The 26,479-nt window shown below is 37.8% G+C and overlaps 1 protein-coding gene across 1 annotated transcript; it reads left to right on the top strand.

Annotated features, from left to right (window-relative positions):
* The first annotated feature begins 20,259 nt into the window (after nucleotides 1–20,259).
* LOC121439016 (melanoma-associated antigen B17-like) lies at nucleotides 20,260–21,291 on the top strand. The gene has a single exon (XM_041639509.1). It carries the CDS (start codon nucleotides 20,260–20,262, stop codon nucleotides 21,289–21,291), a length of 1,032 nt encoding a protein of 343 aa, XP_041495443.1.
* The last annotated feature ends 5,188 nt before the right edge of the window (nucleotides 21,292–26,479 follow it).

The following is a 26,479-nucleotide window of genomic DNA, read 5'->3' as shown; positions in this document are numbered from 1 at the left end:
GCTAAACTTCATTCCATTTAATTTACATATTACTTTAAGTTACATCTTATTAGATGCAATTCTACTCATAGGCTCAATCCTTGGTCATTCAGCTACTTGTTTCTACAATGCAAGTAGCTGTGGGGTGAGGGGTCAATTCCCCAAGGGTTCCTAATTAAGAACACAGGCAGGGTGAAACCAAGCACTCGTTTATGTATCATTCACCTTTTCTTCTAGTGACTAAATTTGTGTGTAGTTTTATTCATCTTGCAGGAACTGAGACTGTTATATATTATCCTGATTTCTTTCACAGATTTGTACTTCCAGTATATGATCTTACCTAGAAAATTTCCACATCCCTACCTTACATTTAAACAGGTTCACATTCCTGCTGTGTTAACAGCTGGCATTATTTGGCATTATTGTAATATACAATCTGTCATTTTTTATAACCCTTCTGAAAATCTTATATTATTTGTTGTTTTTAGACAATTGACTATAATTTTAGAGCTTCAAGGCCTTTTATCTGCACTTTATTTTTGTGCCTTACCCATTCAACATCAGAAAATCAGCTTTGTTGCTCATTTATTTTCGAAATGAGTAAATTCTGTAACTCTTCTGCATTTCACTCTGATTTGCATGTGAACACACAGCAAGCCTCACATTATCTACTATTACATTTTCTCCACACCTTTCCTACACTTTATTCTGTGGAAAATGTTTGCCATTTTCTTTTTTATTTCTCTTCATGCTATTAATTTATCCGTTATCATCACTGTGTCTGATTAATCCCGGGAAAATGGTACAACTGATTTATATAAAAATTAAATTCAAAATAATAAAACCATTTCAAATATGAAGGAAGGATTGGAAACAAGAAGAATGGCTTAGGATGTAGCTCAGTGTTAGTGCTGTCTTTCACAAGCCCAACGGTTGGATTCGAAGTAAGCAAGGGAGAGAAAAGGAGGAGAAAAGGAAGGAGGGAGAAAGAGGAAGAGAGGGGTGTCTTACCAAAGAAAACTCAACGTATTTCCATCAAAATCAGCATTTTAAAAAAGGAGTTAACTCTCTCCATTCCTGATGAACATAGTACTTGAAGTTTTTACTAGATCAATACAATAAGAGGAGACCATAGGATACAAATGATGATGAAAAGAGTCAAAGTATTATAGTCCCTGCTCTAACTTATTCAATAATACACTTACGTTCACAAGTGCAGGGTCTCACATCATCACTGAGTCCTGTTCATCCTTGTAAGATGGTAATATTTTCTGAACAGGAAATGTACGGAAACGAAGCCTGAATAATACACAAAGAAAATAATGATTGGTGACAACTCATTATCTCTGTTTAGGAGTATGCTTTTTGTTCAGGTTCCTCACCCACATCTAGACTAGACCCCTGACCCATTCTTGGTAAAAGATACAATCGGTCAAAGCTCAGAGATCCCAGGGTTTCAAGAGGCTCTTTAGTCAAAAGCAAGGGAGTTCTGCATGAGATGGAAACTGAAGGGACCACAAACATCACAACATAAAACAGATCCTATTTTTGTCCCATTTTCTATACTGACGGATATCGGGAATTTTTTTTTTCAGATATTAGTGACTGAGTAGTCCACAGAATATGAAAGGTACACAACTTCTTTCTGTGTGAGAAATTCAGTTTCCCAGCCTTCTCCCAGGCAATAACTGGCATGCACATTATTCTCCATTTCATAATGATCACCCTCTCCACCATGAACGAACTCATGAAAACAACTTGAGGCAAGGAAAGTAGCTTTTACTGTATACCCTATTTTTAAAAAAATCAGTTAATAAGGACTCTGAATGCCAAGTTCCACCATAAAACCAGTCACTGACTTGTAATCTAGAAATGATACAGCGAAGAAGGTCTGTCTTATAAAAATTTTAAGAAAGATAGAACAATGAAAACAGAGAAACAGTATAAAAGCACACAATTGGATCGTATTTGAATTATACATTTTCCAGTAATGTGCTAAAAACTATGTTTAACATGTGTGAATACAGTAGGAAATAACTGAACACAAAATTTGGAAATCTTCCTTAAGAATACCAAAGTAGACCCTCTGAATGTCAGTGACAGTTGTATGGCTTGGGCACTTTGTGGGGCCATGGTCAGTGTGATTGTATTTATCCCTAGTGCATAAACTGGCTTTTTGGTGCCCACTCCCTAAGAAAGGATACCTTGCTCAGCTTAGATATAGGGGGTAGGGCTTTGGTCCTGCCTCAAGTGATATGACAAACTTTGTTGACTCCCTATGGGAAGTTGGGGTAAGGTGGGGGAGCAGGAAGCGGGAGGGAGAGGGAACAGGGAATGATATGTAAAATAAAGTATTGTTTAAAAAAATCATACCACAGGCTTGCCCATATACCAATATGATGGCGGCACTTCCTCATTTGCAATACCATCTTTCCAAATGACTCTAACTTATACCACATTGGCAAAAATCTAGCCAATACAAATAGCATCTGGTCATATTATATTCATCACCCGATTAAGTACACACTCATTACTAGTATTATTTAAGAGTAAGGGCTAAGGAGTTTTCAAAAACCTAATTGTCAAATATTTGATGTGATTTTGTATTTAAAAGTGATGTAGATAGTCTTTTGCTGTAAATTAAAATAATATAACAGCAAAGTTATTTTGTTCAGAAATGGATATAAATAAAAGATGTTCAATCCTTACTTTTAATTTTTTTCAGTTTGCTGTTATGTAAAAATATCTATAGTTTCAAATTAAGAAGCTTATTCCATAATTTAGGAGAAATTTAATCTTAATAAATTAGATAAAAATGGATGGTTTAAAATTCAAACAATATTATTTTAGGAGGACGACAAGTATGATATCAAAGAACCATAGACCTCTCTTACTTCCCATGTAGGTTGAAATCACTGATTCAATTTGTGAAGAATCTGTTCTCAGGCCATTCCCATATGTCAGGAGAGAGTTAGAAAACCCCCTCTCTTGTGTTCTTTTATACATTAGTTTTATTGATGAGAACTAGGTACTCAAGACGTGAATGCTTTCAAAACACTTTCCATTAGACTCCATTAAATCAGGGGCTGGCATTTCAACCTGAGTTCAGAGGGAAAGAATTATTCTGCCAGTAGCAATGCTTACTGGCTCATGTTTTACTCTAAGCATTTGTGATAATTTTTGGAAAAATACATATTATCCTTGATAACAGGAACAAATGAAAGTTGGTCACTGATTTCTTTACAGATTTTCTTGCAAGCTTGTGCTACATTCCACTAAAAGTGACAGAAGACAGAGAGTGTGGAGCTCATACCCTGGTCAGTAGGTACAATGCTAATAGTCAGGCCTTGACATTTTATCTAGGATATCGCAGTCTTTGCTCATTAAGATTCCAGATTCAGTGGAGGTGCATTCTTTTAATCCCAAAACTCAGGAGGCAGAGGCAGGTGGATCTCTGTGAGTTTGAGGCCAGACTGGTCTACAGACCTAGTTCCAGGACAGCCAGAATTACACAAAAATTCCCTGTCACAAAAATAACAACAAAAAGATTCCAAAGTCTTTAGAAGTAAGTGTAGCTTTCTTCCCTCACCAAAGAAACATCTTTTACCAAAGGTCACAATCGTTCAAATCAAAGAGAACAACTGACTATAAAGTAAGTTCTCAGCCACATTATATCCACCTACAACATCATCCCTACCTTTAAGAAGACTCAGTGAACATCACAGGAGAGAGTGTGAAAATATTGTAAGACCTAGAGGACTAGGGAAAGTGTCTCTATATATGGCAGTGACACTACAATAATGAAATACCAACTATTTGGTTGCCTACACATGAACTTGCAAAATAACAATACCAATTGACTTGCCAGCATGCACAATGTATAGGGGTGATCTCATAAGGCTCTATGCCTAGATGATGGGCTACAAGTTATTAATCAGTACTTAATGAGAGCGAATTAGTATTTTCCAAGGATTATCCCTCTGATAAATTGTCCAATCCTAAGTAGTCAGACACACACACACACACACACACACACACACACACTGAATCAACTCAGTAGATTGTACTTATAAATTTATAGATATATGCATATACATAAACAATAATGCTTAAGAATAACAGGCCATAAATATTAGGAGTGGTGGAAACTAATTGGGATTAGATGGAAGAAATGGAGGGAGAAATTATAGAAATATAACATTCAAATAAGAAATTCTCAAAAATTGTTTAAAACTTAATGTGGTTTAATTAAGTTTTATAGCTCCAATTACATCTGTATACATAGAAGCATATTTATAACAATTATCCTAGAGAATTTGATTCCATTCTTGTTTCAGAGTACAGACAAAGGTATGATTTTCCAAGTGAGCAGAGACTTAACACCTATTTCTTAAGAGCCTCATCATCAGGTGCACATGGTAGAGATAAAAATATTTGAATATTTACCAGTTATTGCAAAGTAACATGGGATGAGAAGAATTTTTGAAATGGTAATTGTCTTTTGAAATGTATAGCTCTAGAAATTCATAAAAGTTTGAAAGACAAAATATGACTGAAAGTATGCTATAAACCCTCAAAGATCCTAACCACCAGGTGGTGGTCAGGACATGTAACCTTCTGTCCCAAAGAAGTTAGTTTGATTACAAGAAGATTATGACAAAGCTAATGGTCTATCATTTGATACTAACATATTATATACTAAATGCAGAACAACAGTTTCTAAACAACGTATATTATGAAAGATATCGTGTTGTCTCCAACTAATTCTTGCTATCAGGCTTGTGTTAAAGTATAGAGCTACCATGTTGTAAATAATCTTTGGAGAGGTAAATATAACACAATTGCAATTTGTGTTTAAAAACTGTTGATATTTTTTGAACAAAATGAAACAATCTACTACACAATAACAAACCAATCCTGACAACAGAGTGAATTTACAAGTGAATTTTATGGTGGCTTTTAATTTCCATACAAAATTATATAAATAGATAGAGGTTGTCACTCCAAGAAATGTGCTAATAAACTCAAAATCAGCAATTTCCCGCTACGATCAGAGAGAAGCAAGATCACAGGAAAACTATGGACCATGAAACTTTGACAAATATATTAAAGGCAGAGAGAATCACAACCATCTGTGACAGAGGGCAAAAAAAAAAAAAAGACAGGTCACTGTTACCGGCAACATCAGGGTAAATGCTTGGCCCTGATTACAGGCTAGTTTGAGAGTTAAGAGCTTCTGTGTTTGTTGTAAAGAAGAGTGGAAGGCTGCTTCCTGCAACCTGACTGGTTTACACGTGGACTGGTGGACTGCTTGTTGTCCCGGCCACCTGGCTAGTTTTTGCCCAAAGTAATTACACAGAAACTGTATTCATCTAAATACTGCCTGGCCCATTAGCTCTATCCTCTTATTGGCTCTCACAACTTGATCCAACCCATTTCTAATAATTTGTATGTCACCATGAGGCCGTGGCTTACCAGGAAAGATTCAGCATGTCTGACCTGGCAGCTTCATGGTCGGTGGCTCTCTGTTTGCCTTCTTCCTCCCAGAATTCTGTTCTGTCTACTCCACTCACCTAAGGGCTGCCCTATCAAAAGGCCAAGGCAGCTTCTTTATTCAACCAATGAAATCAACACAAATGCAGAAGGACCTCCTACACCAAGTGTTGCTCAGCATATAGTGGTCCATATACTAATGTCAGTTTTAACTCCAAGAATTCTGATATTTTTTCACAATGTAGATTGAATATTGGATAAAGATGTCTTTGTAGTAAAAGCAGAGAGAGAATTTTCAAAGGCTACTGTCATGAATGTGTATTCTGTTCTTCAAAATAAAGCCTGCTGGAAAAGAAGCTGTTCATCAGAGCCTGTGTGTCACATATTTTAGTACAGCCAAAATGATTCCTCAGGAAGGAGAATAGGAAATTACAGACCCTTCTTCCAGATAGAGAAGTGAAAGATGACATGGCACACCCACCTGACTTTCATCTAAAGGGAAAAAAATAGAAACCCTCGAGAAGCCTTTGAGAATTAGCCAGTGGCAGAGGCTCACTGAGACTCTCAAGCCCAATCATAGGGTTCTACAATGCTTCTCCTCACCTCACACCTTTCTAACATACCAAGAGGTGTCCTCTTTAATAACAGAACATCACTTCAAAAAGAACTGCATAGCTAAGAAAAAAAAGGAACATAAAACTAAATATCATTAGAGGCCTCTATTACCTCTATATAGCTCACTAAACACGGCCTTCCATGAAGGAAAATTACAATACTTCACACTAATCATCTAATTAACTTAATTACTACTAATACATTATAAACAACTCTAAATACAACCCAGCAAAGCATACCGGGAGACAAAATATTGTTTGAAGCAATAAATAAAGCACTAATGGCAAATTCATATATACAATAAATTGGAATTATTAGAGTAGGAAGTAAAATATATATGATTAATACTCTAAGGATTATAATGGAAAAAGTAGATAACAAGCAAAATTAAGGGGTACAGTAAGCAGAGATGTATAAGAATTAAAAGACATAGCGTATTAAAAGGAAACAAGAAACATTCAATCTACAGTCCCATGTACAAAAAAACTTCATTTATAGAAAAAGAACAAAAAGACACACCAAGGCAAGTAAAACAAAAAGAAGTATGGCTTTTCATCAATATCTTTGGAACTAAAAGTATAAAAGTGATATTATTAATCGCTGGAGAGAAAAAAATGAAATCTTAAATGCCAGAAGTGGCCTAAATATACCAACCAAGATTTAAGTAATGAAAGGGGAAAAAAAAGATTAAACTGAACAATGCCAAATGTATGTTGGCTACAAGAAAGTTACCTTATATATAAAGATAAAATTAGAATGAAAATAAAGAAATGGTAAAAAATATCATTCCAAAAAACATAGTGGTAGCACATGCCGTTAATCCTTACACATGGGAGGCAGAGACAGGTGAATCTTTGTGAGTTCAAGTCCAGCCTGGACTACAAAGCTAGTTCCAGGAGAGGCTCCAAAGCTACATAGAAACTCTGTCTTGAAAAATCAAAAACCAAACAAACATAAAACCATAGCATCAGTATTTGCATTTATCTACAAAAAAGCAGATCAGAGTTCAAGGAAAATTATCATAAATAAGGAGCACAATATAACGATACAGGGGTTATTTACTCAAGAAGCTATAACAATCCTTACTGTTTATACACTGAAAAGGCAAACATTAGCTAAAATCAGTCATGGTAAAGAATCCATTCTTATAACTGTAGCTGAAAATTACCATCAATTATTAAGTTATGAGTGACTATTATAGAATACTTTATACAAAAAAGCAAGATCAGCAGGAAAATAAATATGCAAATATGACATTGTACATTTTTAATAAAATAAAATTTAGGGGAGCAGAAATCATAAAATATTTGGTCTAAGAATATAATGGCATTGAACTTGAAATTGATAAAATATTGGAGAGTTCATAACATACTTCTAAAGAATATATAGGTCTAAAGAGTATTGACAGAATGTTTTTAAAATCATGTTAAGGAGCATGGGATGAAAATAAATGCATCAAAGTATTTGAGTTGCAATAAAGGTAGTGATTGAAGGAATATTTGCAACACTGGAAAGCATAAGCTATCTAATCTGAGGATGCACACTTCTTATTTTAGAAAATCAGCAAAAACGAAATATAAAATAATTTCCAAGTAGAATAAATAAATTGTAACGACGTAAGCGAATGCAGACAGACTGTAAAAATATATATACAGCTTTAATGGAAAAATAGACTTACAGAATCACCGTTCCTGCGGGGACCAGGAAAGCAGAAGCAACGGCTGGGAGCATGCTTGCCAAATTTATAGGCAAACATTAGCCCGAGGCGAACACGTCCCCTTAGGGGCGGGACTTATCCCTAAATCTCCCCTTTTTGTCTAAATAAGACAGAACTAAACTAAATACAACTATATACAATAATAACAAATAATAAATATAACAAAGAATATTGAGAACAAAAGTTTTGCTAAACATTCTATCTCAAGGAGTCTAAATAATGTAGAGAGTAACTACAATTATATAGTCCTCAACTCCGTCAAAGATCTGAGAAGGGAATAAATATTACTTAACAAACAAGATATATTCAAAATGTGCAAGAATTGACAGAGACAACTGACTACCTGGGCAATCACCCAAAGTCTCCTTTGCAATGTTGAGTCAACCAACTTTGGCTAAGGCCTAACATAACTGACATACCATTATTAAAGGCAAGGAACTTTTCAAAACTATCTTACCCTGTCTTGGCAGGAAATGACAGTCTTGTTTTATCCATTGATGCACGCTCTGTATCTCTGTCAGTGGTTGAGGTATGGGCAATTCTTTGCCCAAAGGCCAGTTCTGCCAAAAAGAAAGGCTCCAGGTGGAGTGTCTTTGGTGCTCAACATTCTCTCGGGAATAGAGCGGTGTTGCCAGGAGCAATTGTGTCTCACTATCACGAAACTCTGAGGTAGATTAAAGGCCATTTTCTACAGCTCTTTGAAGAGGTTGAAGATTATCTACCTAAACTGAGTATAATCTCTATATATCTAGAGAACCTGATTAGTCTGATTATAAATGACAAACTTAGATGACTATTTATCTATGTAATTCTCAATATCTATCTAACTTAAAGACTAAGACAATAAACAACTGTGTAACAAATGAGGATAATGACCTCCAAATATAAACACTGTACAAATATACATTGCAATATGGTAAATATATATCAATACACAAACATTATATAAGTATCTTAATCAGAGGTAGAAATGTACACTGCAATATGGTAAATATATACAATATATATTTATCAATACAATATATGTCAATACATAAAAAATGTTTTAAACAGAGATAGAAACATGCATGCATACAATAGTCAATATAATTTAACTTTGTATCAATATACAAGAATCAATACCAATATATTCGTCTAAAAGCAGTAACTCACAATTATAAATCTATTATCCCATCATTCCCTCTTTTTTTTTAAAATGAGCCCTGAGCTTATGAAATTCCTCCCCCAACCTCCCAACCCCTAAATGATGTCTCTAAATCCAGGGGTAAATTTTACTGGGAGAGGGGACGTCGTCCTCTAAAATTACTTCCAGCTGTCATGGGGGCAACGTTCTTTCTGGGGGATCCTGTGAAAGTAAAATGATGGTTAAATTTCAAGATCAATGTCTTTTAAAATTGCAAATAGTCTCTGAGTATTTTGTGGAGGTCTGGCCAGAATGTTGTACAAGATGTGCACCATTTCAGCTAACCAAGTTGGGATCGTCTTGTGCAGCTGGTATCCAAAACAGGTCTTGTAGTAGCGCTATCAGTATCATGACGTCATAACAACCAGGTAGAGTTGTTGTTGTGGGGCTCCATCTTCTTCCTGTAAACTTCAAATGTCACTTCAGGAAAAACTTATTGTTCATTGTGAAAAACTTAAAAACATTAGTCATATAGACATATATAGACATACATACATATATATATATATATATATATATATATTCAATGAAAGGCATGATAGATATATTCAATGAAATGTATGATAGATATGAAGAAAAGAAAGATGTTTTTTAACTCATATTTCTTTCTGTCCCATATCATGGCTCTTGACATGAGACAGAAACTCCAGAAACTCTGGGTTTTTCTCTTACTAACAGGCTTGGAATTGGAGAGGGACTGAGCCAGAGTCCAACTTCAAAACCAGCTCTATATATTTATAAAGAAATGTTTAATAAGACATATATATATAAAAATTAATACTTACAAAATGTGTCCATCCATCAGTAATTAAATATTCAGGGTCCCTCAATTTCTTTGAAGATGAGAATTTTCCTGTGGAGATAAGAAAAGAACCCTGCCTCCAACCTATCTGTATTTCATACCATCAGTATTCTCGCCATCCTTATGAAAGAATTGTTATTTATCTTTTCCAAGTGGCTTCTCTTCTTCAAACTGAACCTTTATTAATTTTGATGGTATCCACAATTTTTCCTCACCTGTGGAGATAAGAGCAAAACCCCTTCCCCAACGTGGCACATATCCTGGCTTCCATTGTGAGGTCAGCACATCCTTGAAATAAACTGGTTGACTTAGTTCAGTAGACTTTTCCATTATCCAATGTCTTTCTGCAGCCGTTGTTCCCTTCTCATTAGCGTTGAGAAAATTCAAGGTTAACAAAGCATTATGTAACCTATTTCTGGGGGTGTTTTCCACCCCTTTATGTTTGTTCAACATATCTTTTATAGTTCGATTTGATCTTTCTATGACTGCTTGACCTGTAGGATTCTATGGTATACCTGTAACATGCTTGATATTGTAATAATCAAAAAAAACATTTCATTTTCCTTGAGACATAAGCAGGACCATTATCTGTCTTTATTTGTGTAGGTATACCCATGATAGCCATGACTTCTAATAAATGAGTGATTACTGAATCAGATTTTTCTGAACTTAAAGCATTTGCCCACTGAAAGCCTGAATAAGTGTCAATGGTGTGATGAACATATTTTAATTTGCCAAATTCTGCAAAGTGCAACACATCCATCTGCCAGATTTCATTCCTTTGGGTGCCCTTTGGATTAGTCCCTGCAGGCAGTGGCGTTTGGTTATAGAAAGGGCAAGTAGGGCATTTCTTTACAATCTCCTTAGCTTGTTGCCATGTAATAGAAAACTCTTTCTTCAAATCTTTGCTATTAACATGATGTTTTTTATGAAATTCAGAGGCTTGTAGCACACTACCAATCAATAATTGATCAATTTCTGCATTACCTTGTGCTAGAGGACCTGGCAGACCCGTATGGGATTGGATGTGTGTTATGTACATAGGGCAAAGCCTGTTCCTGATCAAATCTTGAACCTGGAGAAACAATGAGGTTAGTTTTGTATCATCTGGTATAAATTCAGCAGTTTCAATATGTAAAATAACTTTTTCTGCATATTGTGAATCTGTAACTATATTAATAGGTTCTTTAAAATCCCTTAGCACCATAAGAATGGCATATAATTCTGCCTTCTGGACAGAATTATACGGACTTTGTTCCACCTTACCCAAGTCTTCTGATTTGTAACCTGCCTTCCCTGATTTATTGGCATCAGTATAGAATGCACGGGCTCTAGTTATTGGAGCATCACAGACGATTCGAGGAAGAATCCAAGAAGTTCTCTTTATGAAGTTAAGCCTCATGCTTTTTGGATAGTTGTTATTAATGTCTCCCAAAAATTTGGCACAAGCATTTTGCCATGGTTCATTATCTTCCCATAATTTCTTTAGTTCATCAGCAGTGAAAGGCACTATAATTTCTGCTGGGTCTATGCCTGCTAGTTGACAAAGTCTCAGCTTGCCTTTTATAATTAACTCAGAGACTTTTTCCACAATAGCTTTCAGTTTCTTACTTGTTTTATGTGGTAAAAAGATCCATTCCAAAATAATATCATCTCTCTGCATTAAAATTCCTGTAGGAGAAATTTTCGATGGTAGTATGATGAGAATACAATAGAGCTCTGGATTCACCCTGTCCACATGTGCCTGTTGTAATTTTTCCTCAATCATTGTCAGTTCCTTTTCTGCTTCAGCTGTTAATTCTCTGAGACTGTTTAAATCTTTATCACCATCCAAGGTTTTGTTCAAATGAATTATTAGATCAGGTGTTATTCCAATAGCTGGTCGTAGACTGGAAATGTCTCCTAACAGTCTTTGAAAGTCATTAAGAGTCCATAGGCGATCTCTCCTAATTTGCGCTTATTGTGTCTTAATTTTTTGCAAACCTATTTTATAACCTAAATAATTAACAGAATCTCCCTTCTGAATCTTTTCAGGAGCGATTTGCAATCCCCATTTAGGTAAAAGTATCTTTATTTCTTCAAACAGTCTGTTCCAAGTATCCATGTTTGAATCGGATAACAAGATGTCGTCCATGTAATGGTATACCATAGATTTGGGAAATTTCTTGCGTGTTATTTGCAATGGTTGGTTCACAAAATATTGGCACAGGGAGGGGCTATTTAACATACCCTGGGGGAGGAAGGTCCAGTGGTACCTCCTCGAAGGTTGAGAATTGTTATAAGTAGGCACTGTGAAGGCAAATTTTTCTCTATCTTCTTTTTGCAAAGGTACAGTGAAAAAACAATCCTTTAAATCAATAACTATGAGAGGCCATCCTTTTGGTAATAAAGAGGGCAAAGGAATTCCAGATTGCAGAGGGCCCATAGGTTGAATAACCTTGTAGATGGCCCTGAGATCTGTCACCATTCTCCATTTACCTGATTTTTTCTTAACCACAAATACAGGAGAATTCCAAGGGCTGGTAGATTCTTCTATATGTCCAGCATCTAATTGTTCTTGTACCAGCTGTTCTAAAGCCTGTAACTTTTCCTCAGCTAAAGGCCATTGCTTTGTCCATATTGGTTTCTCAGTCAACCATTTTAGAGGCAAGGCTGTTGGTATCTCTGAAGGGACATCAATTGCTTGTTCTTTTACAGCCCGAATGGCCAGTTTTCTCCGTTTGTAATATCTTTTAATATTATTCTCAGAAATATAGGCTCTAGAAGTAGCAGGAATGTTAATTTTGGTATTCCATTTTTTGTAATAGGTCACGACCCCATAAATTCATTGCGATATTGGCTACATATGGCCTTAATTTTCCTATTTCACCCTCTGGCCCTATACATTCAACCCATCTTGTGCTCTGCCTTACTCGAGATAGGGTTCCAATTCCCAGGAGCTAAACATTTACATTCTGAAGAGGCCAGCACGGATGCCAAGATTCTGGGGTAATGATACTTACATCAGCAACTGTGACCAGCAGGCCAGTAATAAAAATGCCATTTACACACACGCTCAGTTTAGGTCTTTGATCATTTATAGATGTTTGCCAAAACACACGTAACTTATCTTTCTGATCATTATTGCTTGTAACAGTATGTATGGGGCTTCCTAACTGTCCTGACGAGGCACGTTCTCTGCAGAAACTGGAAATGACTGAACCATGTTTGCCATGGGGGCCTATGAGGCCCCCCCTCTCACGTTTCCAGACTGTATCAGTTTGCCTTGTCTATCTCTTGTAGACCTGCATTCATTCGTCCAGTGTCTGCCTTTTCCATATCTTCTACATAAACCTGAACGCTGAGTCCTATTTCTGTTATTTCTAGAAGATGCATTATTATTATTATTATTTCTGAAAGATGCATTATTATTATTATTATTTCTAAAAAATCCGTTTTCTACAATTCCTTTTCATATGACCCATTTTGCCACAATTAAAACATTTGGTATTCTGGTGTCTCCTTTTACCATTGGAAAATGCTTCTTCTACCCATGCTTCAGTGCCATAATCAAATGTATCAAAATTGAGTGTATGCAAGACCCATTATTCCAAGGGCGCTGATCTGAGCTTTAAAGGCCCCAAAATCCTTTTGCATTCCACATTTGCATTTTCATAAGCCAAAGACTCAATCATTATACATCTTGCTTCTGGGTCAGATATCCCTATTTGTACAGCCTTAGTTAATCTTTGTAAAAAGTCACTAAAGGGTTCTCTCTGACCCTGTTTAACTCTGACAAATGATTCCATTCTCTGCCCTGGGTCTTGTACCCTGTCCCAAGCCCTTAAGGCTGCTGTAGTACACATGGAGAGTGTGTTTTCATCCAAATTAGCTTGTTCCTGAGGGTCGGAAAAGAGCCCTTCACCTAGAATTTTATCTAGGGAAATGTCAATTCCCTTTGCTTTTTCCTGCTGTTCTAAAAGTCTAGCCTCTTGCCTGAATAAGCATTTCCATTTCAATTGCAGTCCACTCTCAAATACCGCAGAGCTCAGCTGGAGCCGGTCCCAGGTGGTTCCTCTGCTTGTCGTGGCCCAAGATCTTAGCATCTCTTTAACAAAAGAGGCTTGCATCCCAAAAGTCATGACAGCCTGTTTTATTTCCTTGAGATCATTCATACGGACAGGCTCCCATGTATCCTCCTTGATGACCCTAGGGTTTCTGGAACCAATCACCTTCTCTGTTGTTATTACTGGAAAGGCAGGTAGAGCTGTAGGTAGAGCTTTGTGGAAATTGTCCTGGAGAGATTTACCCACAGATGTAGTTAAAATTTGCCTTTCTACCCTTTGCTCTTCTTCATCAGAATTTAGAAATTCTTCAATCTTTAAATTCTATTCAACATTGCCTTCTGCAATGTCTGAATCTCCTGTCAAGAATTATGTTCCAAAGCCTTCACTGAGGATTCTAAAGTATGATTTTTGTTCGTTAGAGATAACATCTCATCTTTGGACATAATTTTTATGGCACAAACCGTGCCTTCTTGTATTGACAATCTTTCCGTCAATCTGTCATAAGCTTTAGACAAAATCCGATTGTCACATTCAGCAGTTTTGATTCTCTCAGTTAATGTTTCATTTCCTACAGAAAGGGACTGAAGCTTACCATTCAGATCAGCTGTTCCCTCTTCAGTAGTAATGAATTTCTCCTTAACATCAGCCTGGAGAACTTCAAACTGATTCTTGAGAAGATTGTTGTCATTATCAATTGTTTTTAAGCGTTCAATCTCTGCCTTAAGAATCCTGGATTCATCTCGTAAAGACTTTATCATATTTCTATTTTCAAACCATTTAGTGCCAATGAAAACTACGAATCCCAGAAGGATCCATAGATGTGGGGTGATAGACACCTCTTGTAAAATCTCCCACATGGTACAATTAAAAGAACTGTTAAATTCTTGAATACTAATGTGTTCAGACATTTTATTTATAAAAGAAAAATTTTTTACCTGCAATGACCAGTTCCTGCCAGTGGTGGTCTCTGTGTTTTTGGAGCCTGTCCTAGAACTAGCTCTTGTAGACCAGGCTGGCCTCGAACTCACAGAGATCTGCCTGTCTCTGCCTCCCAAGTGCTGGGATTAAAGGTGTGCGCTACCACCACCTGGCTAGCCTCAAACTCACAGAGATCCGCCTGCCTTTGCCTCCCAAGTGCTGGTATCAAAGGTGTGCACCACCACCGCCCGGCCAAGTCACTTTGTATCAGACCAAATCTGCCACTGTGGCGGCTTTTGTTGCACAACCACAGGTACTTGAGCTTCTGCTAATTCAGGCAGTGGGGTTCCGCTGCAAACTTGGCCAAGGCAGGCAGAATGGGCCTGTGTGGCAGAGTGTGTCTCGGACTTGGCACTGGGGCCGAGTCACGAACTAAAAAACAGCACCCGGGAGGGTGCTGTGTTAGCTAGCGGGCTACCTGCTTGAGTCAGGGGCAAAACAGCCCAGGTTGGACGCCAAAATGTAACGACTTAAGCGAATGCAGACAGATTGTAAAAAATATATATACAGCTTTAATGGAGAAATAGACTTACAGAACCACCGTTCCCGCGGATACCAGGAAAGTAGAAGCGAAGGCTGGGAGCATGCTTGCCAAATTTATAGGCAAACATTAGCCCGAGGCGAACACGCCCTCTTAGGTGCGGGACTTATCCCTACAATAAATGTTACACATTAATTTAGAAGTGATTTCAAGATATTGGTAGAGAAAATAAAATCAAAAGCTAACGTTTTAATAAATGGCTAACTTGAAAAATATCCAGTCACATTAATAATGGAGAGGACATATGTCTATAATCTGAAAACTAAAGTATTTTTCCAATAGTGATTACATGTGTTTGTCAGTGAGGCTCCAGAGTTCTCTAAAGGAACACAGGCTGTTGCTGTTGTCCTTAATTACTCCCATAACTAAATGGTAAAAACCTATTGTTGAAGCCACCACATACTTTGGTTTCAGGACATAAAAAAGGCCATAATTTGAAAAAGAACAAGGAGGAAAATACAAGAGGGTTGTAGAAAGGAAAGGGAAGGAGGATATGAAGTAATTATATTATAATCTCAAAAATAAAATAATAAAAATAGAGAATCTCTCTCCAACTGACCAAGAAACATCTCTCTGCTAGCTTTCATAGTGGGAGAAGGTGCTATATAGGCTGCTGAGTCTAACAAAGCATAGACCCTGTGTGCTGCCACACCACCCTACAGGAAAGATATGCCTACTGGTACAATATTGGAAAGACTAATGACATAAATGACCACTTTCTGAGTGAATTTGAGGCCTGCTCCACACAAAGAAAAGAAATTCCTTTTTTTTATCAATCAAAAGCAATAGACTTTTATATGCTTGATATTCTAAGGCTGCACATAAATAGCTTGTTCATTATTTTATTAATAATAACAATTTTAAACAACATTGGTGATGACTTCCATAATACACAAATACCCCATATCTAATTTTAGTTTTATTGAGTATTTTAACTTTTAAGGAAAATTATTACTTGACCCCTGAATGTGGTTGACAACTGGGGCAGACTGAGGGGCCAATGATAATGGCTCTGGGATTTGTCTTTACTGCATGTACTGCCATTTTGGGATCCTCGTGTATTAGGATGCATACCTTCCTAGGCCTGAATGGAGGGGGGAGGTTCTTGGACTTCCCACAGGGCAGGGTACCCTGCCCTCTCTTAGGACTGGAGGGGGGTAGGGGAGAGAGTGTGTGGAGTGGGAGGAAAGTGGGAAGAGGGGAAGAAGTGGGAATTTTGGTTGGTATTATTTATAAAGTAATAAAAAATAAATAAAAAATAAAAATAAATAAACTTCACACAAAAAGAATCTTCTACCACATAAGCGAATTTAGTACCTGGTAATGGAATCTTGGCCAAAAACTCATGGGTGAGGAGGCCATAGGCCTAGGGTAGAACGTACTGTTATTATTTTGTAAATGGCCATGCTCTCAAAGTGCCTTCTAAGTATTTCTGCTTATGCCCATACACCAGCTGTTTTCCACATTCTTCAGAGAAGGTTCCTGCTGCAGTGAGCAGTAGTCAGTGAAAAGACACACAAGTAGACCAAGTGCTGAGGACAGAGTGCTCATCCCTGCATGTGACAGCTTAATTATCCACACATCAAAGTTCAGGAAACATAATGAAAGAGGAGTCAGACAGATTCAAAGTACTGGATGATCCTGGATGATGCTGAAGAAAAGTGATGAAAAGTACCGTTTTGTTTTGTTTGGTTTTAGTTTTTCGAGACAGGGTTTCTTTGTAGCTTTGGAGCCTGTCCTGGAACTAGCTCTTGTAGACCAGGCTGGCCTCGAAGTCACAAAGATCAGCCTGCCTCTGCCTCCCGAGTGCTGGGATTAAAGGCCTGCGCCACTGCCAACACCCAGCTGCGAAGTGCCGTCTTATGGACATGAGATGGTTATTTTACTCATGAACATACAGCTGCTACGGTTACTTTCACAATATCTGCACAAGATCAAGCCTGAAGAAGTCCCATCATATGTCTGGAAAGTATTCTTTAGGCCCTACCCCTTACCTTGAAGATATTGGATGTTGACAGCTAGCAGAGGCAGGAGCATTATTACTTTTGAGAGTGTAGCCACTGTGTTTCTCATGTTCAGCTAGTTGGTCTCACCTATCCACATAAGGGCAATGAAAACTGTATTTAATGACTTATCAAAAAAGTTTAAAAGGAAAAAACATGAAGTTGGGAGGGAGATTTGTTGGGAGAGAGATGGAGAGAATTGGAACAGAGAAATGTGGCAGGGAATATGATCTATTTCATTATGTACATGTACAAAATATCACTAATAAGGATAATTTATATTATACACTACAGTGTTTGAAATTCTTAGATATTTGACTTAAACTCTACTATTGACAACTCAATGAAACACCACAGTGGACACTCACATTCATCAAAAATAGCAAATAAAAAGAGGTAAGAATAAATAAAAGCAAGAGTAGCAGTAAAAGTATATATAGCGCTATCATTATATAAGAATTTATGCATCAGATTCTCAACCTGTATGCCAAAGAAATTAATAATTAAAAAAAATCTACTTTAAAAATAGTGCTGGGAAATCTGGATATCCACATAAAGATAAATACTAAGAAAAATAAAAATGAAAAATCTATATCCATATCTCATACTTCGTGAAATACAACTCAAACTGGATCCAAGAAATTAATATAGGAATTAAAAGTTGAAATTTCTAGAGGGAAATTTATGGAAAATAATTGAACATATATGTACAGACAATAAACTTCTACATATTTGGACTCAAAAGCTGTGGTCATACTACAACAAATTGCCAAGTGGAACTCACAGGAAATGAAAATGTTGCATATCCAAAGAACAAACGTCCAGAGGAAAAAGTACATAGAATGGCACAGAATCTTTACCAGTTTTATTTGAGTTTAATGCAGTTAATATAGAAAGAATTGGAAAATGCATAGCAAAATATAAAATGCATATTCAATAAACTGACAAAAGAGTTATCATTGCAAATGAAGAACTATAAACAGCCAATAAATGAAGGAAAAACAGTCGATACCTTTATCCATTAGGGGAACAAATCATTACAGCACTGTGACTTCCTCTCATTGGAGTGAGAATGGCAAATCTGAAAGAAACTGTGTACTTAAAAAAGGAAAGAAATGAAAAAAATAGGTTTACTACTATGTCATGGTAAAGAACAAGAGAAGTGTAGAATTTTGATGAGGTTACAAGCAAAAATATCCTTATCTATATCTGTTGGAAATACAAAATTTTCAACAACTATAGTAAACATCAGAAAGTTAATGTTGATTCACACCTCCAGAGATGCAGAAGCAGGTGACTTGTTAAATTAAGTTCTCATTAGGCTCCATAGGAGTTTCTATTAAACAGAAACACTTGGTTTCAAAGCCCCAATATAAAATAACACAGTTATTCATAAGAAAAAAATGAGTGATGCCAGAGATGCTGATATAAAGTAATACTTGTACTGGGAACACAGAGGTAAGAAGATAGTGACTTCTAAGCAACTTTGAGACTCGACAAGTTCCATTAAGAATTTGAGCTGGCACAGGGAGAACCTACTGGAAAACTTTAATAAAGAAGACAATGAAATGCAGGGTGAATGAGGAAAAGAGATAAGGAGGTGAGGGGAGCGGAAAAGGAAAGGACAGTGCAGTCATGAACCAGAATCTCAAACAGATGGATTGAACTGTTAGCTATATTTTATATTGGGGTCACAGCACATGTGTTGGACTAGGAATCACTGTATCTTCTTATTCAGGACTCTGATGGGAATTCTATTTTCTGAGACCCATTGGCCCACATCATAAGCGTAAAAACCCAGTTTCACTCAAACTCAACAAAAATATATTTGTGTTTTCTATGGGATTTCTCCTCCCGTAAAAACTGCATTAACTTCCATGGGCGCTCAATATGGGGCGACGGAGGGTGGAGGCAGGGAGCGGAAGTAGAAGGCCTTAACTTCCGCTTTGCTGTTTTGCCGCCTGCTGTGCTTTGCTGGCGGTACTACTGGGCCTTTTTCTGAGATGACATGCATGCAGCAGTTACTCAAGTGAGAATCTTTCCAGGTGATGGCTTGGGTGATGAGTTAAAACTGTGACAGCCCACTAGATTCCTAAATTCACAACCCACTCTGGCCGAGCAAAGGCCGGATCTCAGCACTATTCCCCAGTATTCCTGCCTATGGCAGTTAGGGTCTGTTGTCATTAATGGTCCTCGTTCTTCTCAAGGAGTAAAAGTCTAGATGAGAGGTTGTGCGGTTTACAGGAAAAAGAGGGAAGTCAGGATGTGAAAATTAGAGAGTCTCCATGCTGTATGTGGGCCTGAATAAAGAATTGTTCCTCTATATGGCATAGGAGGGTCGAGCTGGCCAAGATGCTACCCTTCTTTGTCCTTTGGAGAACAAGGAGGTGGAATTTCAGGGAAATTGTTCCAAGGAAGGAGACAGTGGGTGGGGTTTGCAGAAGTTCAGGCCTTATTTGCTATCCTCTGGGTGGTGTCAGACATCTTGAGTAAGGCTTGCCTTAATTTCCACTGTGTGTTACTGTTGAAGATTGCAGTACTAACTTCAGACCAACAGAGCAAAATGGGGATCCAAACATAGTTAGAAATGAACATGAGGTTTTAAGGGGATTAAATTGGGGCGCTAAAGGAAGCCCTTTGCTCACCCTAGGAAGTCAGAATTTCGGTTGCCAAGCAGTAATCTAACAAACTCCATTTCTCTCCACAGATTTCTTGGGAAGAATATTCAACAAGGGAATAAGAAAGAGGTCTGAATCCAGAAAGGTACCCTGAGAAAAGAAGCAGAGGGGACCCTCCTTAAAGGGAAGTTTTTCTCCACCTAGTAATGTTTACATAGTGTCTTTCTCTCTCACCTCCTGTCCCAGATTCTTTCCAGAACTCCAGCCTGCCTACCCAGAGCATCATGCCTCGGGGCAACAAGAGCAAGAGCCGCTCCAGAGCCAAAAGGCAGCAGACTCGGGGAGAGAGGCAGAATCTCCAGGGTGCTCAGCCGGCTGAAGAGGAGGAAGCAGAATCCCCTACTCTTGGCCAGGGAGATGCCCCCAGCTCCCCTGGTGTCAGCACTCCTCAAGAGTCCCAGGAGGCCCTGTCCTATGGCTCTCCTAAGTTAGATGTGTTCCAATCAGTTTCCGATGTTGGTGGTGCTGAGGTTTCTGTTTCAGGTTTTGATGCCAGGCGTCCAAATGTCTGCATTATAGCAGAAGCCATCCAGTCTGTACGCAGAGATCCTATTGCCAGGAAGGCCAGCAAGGTACTTCATTACTTCCTGGAGAAGTACCAGAAGGATGAGCAACCTAAGGAGGAAGAGATGCTGAAGCTGATCAGCAGGAAGTACAAGGTGCATTTCCCCTCCATCCTGGAGAAAGCCACCTATCAGCTGGAGGTGGTCTATGGTCTGGAGTTGAAGGTTGACCCACATAACTCTCAGTCCTATGTTCTTGTTAGCAAGTTACCCATCCCACTTAGGGCAAATCACGGTGGCAGGAAAGAGTTACCAAAGACAGGTCTCACACTGACCCTCCTGGGTATGATTATGATGAAAGGCAGCCGTGTCACAGAGGAAGAGGTCTGGGAATTCCTCCAAATGCAGGGGCTATATCCTGGGAGGAGGCACTTAATCTTTGGGGAGCCCCGTATGTTCATCACCATAGAACTAGTTGAGCAAAATTATGTGGAGTACCGCCGGGTGCTTGGTATTGATCCCCCATGCTATGAGTTCCTGTGGGGTCCCAGGGCGCTCAATGAAGCCACCAGGACAAAAGTCCTGGATGTTTTAAATAAGATAAGAAATGTCATGCCTGGTTTCTACCCTCAACAGTACGAGGAGGCTCTGAGTAACCATGCTGAGAGAGCAGCCAGGAGAGGTGAGGCTTCTCATTACCATCATGCCAGCATTCCCTCCCATGCCCAACCTAGCAGTTCCTCCCACACTTAGCTGGCCCTTAAGTATAGCTGTTACTGTGCTGTGAAGGACAGCCAGTCTTCTGAGTAGTGGGGAGTTTATAAGTTGGAAGAACAGCACTAAGAATATGCATAGGAAAAGTAGAAGTATCTTTCTTTGTTACATTGTTAGTATTCTTGCAACTGAAGATTAATTTGTTTCATAAATGCTTCTTAACCTTATGTCTGCCACACTTATTGTGCTTTGTCAAGTTTAATAGTAAGATCTTTGGGGTTTTAAATTCATTGGAAATTCTTCACAGAGTTCATCTAAGTGTAAGAAAACATGGCATGGGAAAGAGTTTCACAGAATGTGGTGTGCAACAATTGGTGAAACAAAGTAAAGGGGTCAATTCATCCATGTCTCTATTGGGTTTGCCTTTTATTTGTAATTTTAATGGAACCAAAGTTGGTTTTACTACTTTATTAAACATCTTTAAGAAAATAAACTGTTATACTTAAACCTCATAACCAGTCTCTTTGTCATTTCATTATTTTCCCCAGTCATTCATTGGGCATCAGCTCTTTGATAGCTCCTCCCCATCACATTATTGTTGATGACAACAAAGAACTGTCTACTGCCCACAGGGACTAGAATTTCCCAGTAGCTATATAGAAGGAGGAAGACAGAAAACCCTAAGAAGGGCATGCAAAAGAAATGATTAGGAATAAGAGAAAACTGTTGATTGATACAGCTACCCATTTTCTGATTGTGGTAATTTAGAGCATGGGGAAATTTAAGTTTTGTCAACACTCTATAATTTAATGGACAGTGCGTGATTGGTTGCATGAGGCTAGGGGAGTGATGATCAAGGCCAGACCGTCAGAAGGGGACCTGTTGAGATAGTGTGAGTTGGTGAACAATGACCAGATAGTGCATCACAGAATTTAAAGTTTAAGTTAGAGCAGGCAATGCATCATAAATGTCCCTTTGAATTTTGAGTGTACCAGTATGAAATCCTACCTGTAACAAAAGCATTCAGAGTCCATGTGTTTACCCCAGTACAAGTGAATACATTGCACAAGTCACACAATTAAATATATAGATTTTCTGAGGAAAAAACATAGGATAATCCTTTGAGAAGTAGGTCCATGAAGACAGCTGTCCGTCACTCAGAATGGGCTCCTACAGCCAAATTCTCTTTTATTGAAGTGTATCTAAACCAGGTAGTAACTTTGTTAAACTACAAGGACAGGGTCCAAATTTGATGGTGATGAAAGTAGTGCCAAGGTTAACTTCGATGGAAAGTATTTTAGATTAATGGTGTTGAACCATGAAATATAGCAGAAGTTTAGCTACCCCCCAAAAAAATCCACTCCAAATTAAATATCGCTTTTTATAGAAAACACTAATTAATTTTATTATAATACAATTACATCATTTATCCTTTCCCATTTCCTCACTCTACCCACTCCTATGAAACCCCTCTTTGAAATTCTTGGCATCCTCTTTTTTTTTAAAAAAAAAAATGAAAGTTCATATACACACAGGTAACACTATACAGACTGAGTATGATATATGTATATATTGCAGCTTCTACTAAAAGGAAATATTTTGTTCAACAGGGAGGAAAAATAACCATAAAATTCTGTAAGTAAAGGAAACAAGATTTATAAAGTCCCTCCCCAAAGTTAGATAAGCAGTTACATGCTGTTATTGGAGGAGACAGTATACCAGGTGAACATCCTGGGAATAGTGCATGGAATTATAGTCACTGTTTTTCAAGTAGTCATTACTCAGGCTTGGGTGGGCTTTTTGGTTATGCATCTGACTTAGTCATCTGTGATATTGTAACAACCCCCTCACATATATCTCTGTAAGTATCACTAATAAATATATTGGTCCACTAAGCTGGAACCCAGTGGAATAATTTCAGTGTATTGTAGGTATCCTGTTTGAAGTGTATAGATTATTTGTCACCTCAATCCAGGAAAGTCACAGAACATTACAAAAGCAAGGGAGTTGAGGCATTGTAGAAAGCAACAATTCCCTAGAGGTTGATGGTTTTCATTTTTTCTGGAAGGTGAACTATCTGGACTTCTGAATATGGCAGGTAAATTTCCTACATTCAGGGTGTGTTGGAATTGAAATACCAAATATTTTAACACTGTGCTGATTGCTATTGCAAATTCTCATAGATGCTAGAGATCAAGAACATCACTTGAACAATATTTCATTTCCACAGTTCAAGAAGTACAAGACAAAGGTGGAAATAGATCCAGTTCTTGAGAAGGGTAATATCTGGGTTTGGAGAGAGGGTATTGAGAAAGGAACAAACAAGAGAAGGATAAAAAGAGGAAGGGATGAAGTGAGACATATGAGAGAGAGAGGAAGAACAAAAAAGGTGAGAGAGCTGTATTTTCTGTTTTAGTATATAAACAACAATCTCAAAATGTGGATCCACATTTACACCATCATTGGAATCCAATTATTTTCAAAGTCCTTATTCTAGTCCCATTGCATCATGGAATAGAAGGTCACCATAATTGTGCAGGGCAACTCACACAGGCCCATGTGTCAATGTCTCTGACAATTGGAAACTGTGTGTAAATGCTCCAAAGAGATAGCTCCATCTAGAAAGGAAGGGAAGTTTTCCACAATTCTCTTTCAACTGCTGTACACAACACTGTTTTTAAGGCAGGTAATTTGTGCCTATTCTCAATCCAAAGTATCTGAGAAGTACAGTAAAAGAAGCCATTGTTTGGATCATTTTCATCTTGAACTTGGAAAATTAGATTCCATTAAAGAACTGACCATATAAAACCATGTTGTTTTTCAAATGGCCAACATTAATTGATTTTGTTATAACAACCATGAATGTAAGTAGAGACAGGAAGGATGGAATTCAATGTAGAATTGATTAAAGTATTTGTGTCTTGACACCAAGTACACCTAACAAGAGATGACCACCAAACCCTGAAATCACTGCTCTCCCAGAGAAAAATTTACATAGATGTACTTACTAGGAAGGAAGAAAGTCTGACTGATTCAGAATGCTTTATATATCGTTTCATAGATTTGTTTTGTGTAATCAAAGGTTTCTTTTGTGTTCAGAATAATAACTGTCATTCATCAAATGCTGCACTTTGTTTTCCAGTCACTATGTCTACAGTCTGTATGTAATGCATGTATTCCAATAGGACAGAACTTATCAAACACTATTGAAATTTTCTCAAGTTCAAAAGGCTGATCGGTAGGTAGATGTGCTAAACTTCAGCTCTAATTTTTATCTCTAGCATCCACATATTTTTTCATCTCACTTGAGGCAGCCCTTTTCTCTAAAAATATTTTCTCAACATAATTCTCAGGCAATAAACAGGCCCTAAAGGTAAAAGTATTAAAGAAAATCTATAAACGGAAACTGAATAGAAAATGAAAATCAAGTTGTTAGCCTTAGGTTTAATTTTCTCTTAGGAGCCTGCTACATCTAGGTCCATGGTACCTAAAAGTGAACAGGATGCAGTAACTGGCATTCTGTCCACTGTGGCTCTTTGCACCATTATAACACCCTCTGAGACTTCTCTAGTGTGCACTTCTGGCCCATGACTTCCAGGATACACGTTCACTGCAAGTCCTATGGAACCTGCCCTCTGTTCTCAGAGAATGACAGCTCCTGCCATTTATCTCTGACTGAGTACATCCCAGCTCTATGGTGGTGTTTCTTTCCACACCGATATACACCATCTTTGCATTCTGGTTTACAAAACACACCATATCTCCCTCTTTCTCCTTTTCTTATACTGCAATCCACTGAATATCTTCTATTATACTTATTTTCCAAATATTCATTTTATTAGATTATTCAAAGATTTCCTTTGTATGAGTTTGTTATTCATTTGTTCATATGCACATTGTTGTATATCTAATATATAGGTGAGTTTTTAGCCCAAGCCTGCCATATTGTCTGCAAGGTCCTTGGCCCAGGAACAGTTCCTGCTCCTACACTGTAGTTATCCACCCAGAGGGGTGAGTGTATGCCCACTCGACTGGAAGCTCCCCAGAAGGGAGTGCAGGGCATCTCCAGCTCCTGCTGCAGGGGCTTCTTTGTTCCAAATGACCCTGCTTCTCCACCAGCCTGCTTTGTTGTCTGTGCGGTCCTTGGCACAGGAACAGATTCTGCTTCTGTACTGAGGAGATCTAGGCAGAGGGCACTCTTTTCAATCTGCAGGGTCCTTAGATCCACCAGCATAACCAGCTCCAGTCCGAAGGGCCCTAAGAGAGGCTAGACCAAGAAAATTCCCCAAGTACACAATCACAGCAAAGATTGGACCAAGATGCTAAGACTCTCCTGGCTGCATCTGAAGGAAGAGGTGGGCAAGCTCCAAGCAAGAATTCCTCCAACAACCTGAAAGGCAACATGAAAACACCAGAATCCAGGGATCAGATAACAAGAAGACTTGAACACCCTTTTCCAAAAGAAGCAGAAGAAATGAACTTTAAATGTAACATCATGAAAATAATAGAGGAACTTAAACAGGATTGAAAAACTCCTTAAAAGAAATGGAGAAGACAAACAAAAAGGTAAAAGAAATGAATAAATCCCTCAAAGATACCCAAGAAAACCAAGAAAAAGCAATCAAGCAGGTAATGGAAACAGTTCAAGACTTGAAAAATAAAATGCAGGCAATTAAAAAAAAACACAAACCGAGAGATGGCAGAATAGAGAAAATCTGGGTAATCAAATTGGAACTACAGAGACAAGTGTAACCAACAGATTACAAGAGATAGAAGAAATAATTTCAGACACTGAAGATACTATAGAGGAAATAAACTCATTGATCAAAGAAAACAACAAATCCAATAAATTTTTAACACAAAACATCCAGGAAATCTGGGACAAGATCAAAAGTCCAAACCAAAGAATAATAGGGGTAGAAGACAGAGAAGAATTACAGTTCAAAGGCCTAGAAAATATATTCAACAAAATTATAGAAGCAAACTTTCCCAACCTAAAGAAGGATATTCCTATGAAGGTACAAGAAGCATACAGAACACCAAATAGACTGGATCAAAAAAAAATCCCCTCACCATATAATAATCAAAACACAAAACACACCGAATAAAGAATATTAAGAGCTGCAAAGGAAAAATGTCAAATAACATATAAAGGTAAACCTATCAGAATTACACCTGACTTCTCAATGGAAACCAGGAAAGCCAGAAGGTCTTGGATAGATGTGAT

The sequence above is a fragment of the Microtus oregoni genome, unplaced genomic scaffold, assembly GCF_018167655.1.
Source record: "Microtus oregoni isolate MIOR12 unplaced genomic scaffold, Mior012 000059F_ref0000304, whole genome shotgun sequence".
Taxonomy (NCBI): domain Eukaryota; kingdom Metazoa; phylum Chordata; class Mammalia; order Rodentia; family Cricetidae; genus Microtus; species Microtus oregoni.
Note: the sequence above shows the minus strand (reverse complement) of the source record. Positions and strands in the feature narration are given on the sequence as shown.

Bases quoted from the DNA above. Each gene is read 5' to 3' on its own strand.
- LOC121439016 (XM_041639509.1), top strand. From the start codon at position 20,260: ATGCCTCGGGGCAACAAGAGCAAGAGCCGCTCCAGAGCCAAAAGGCAG.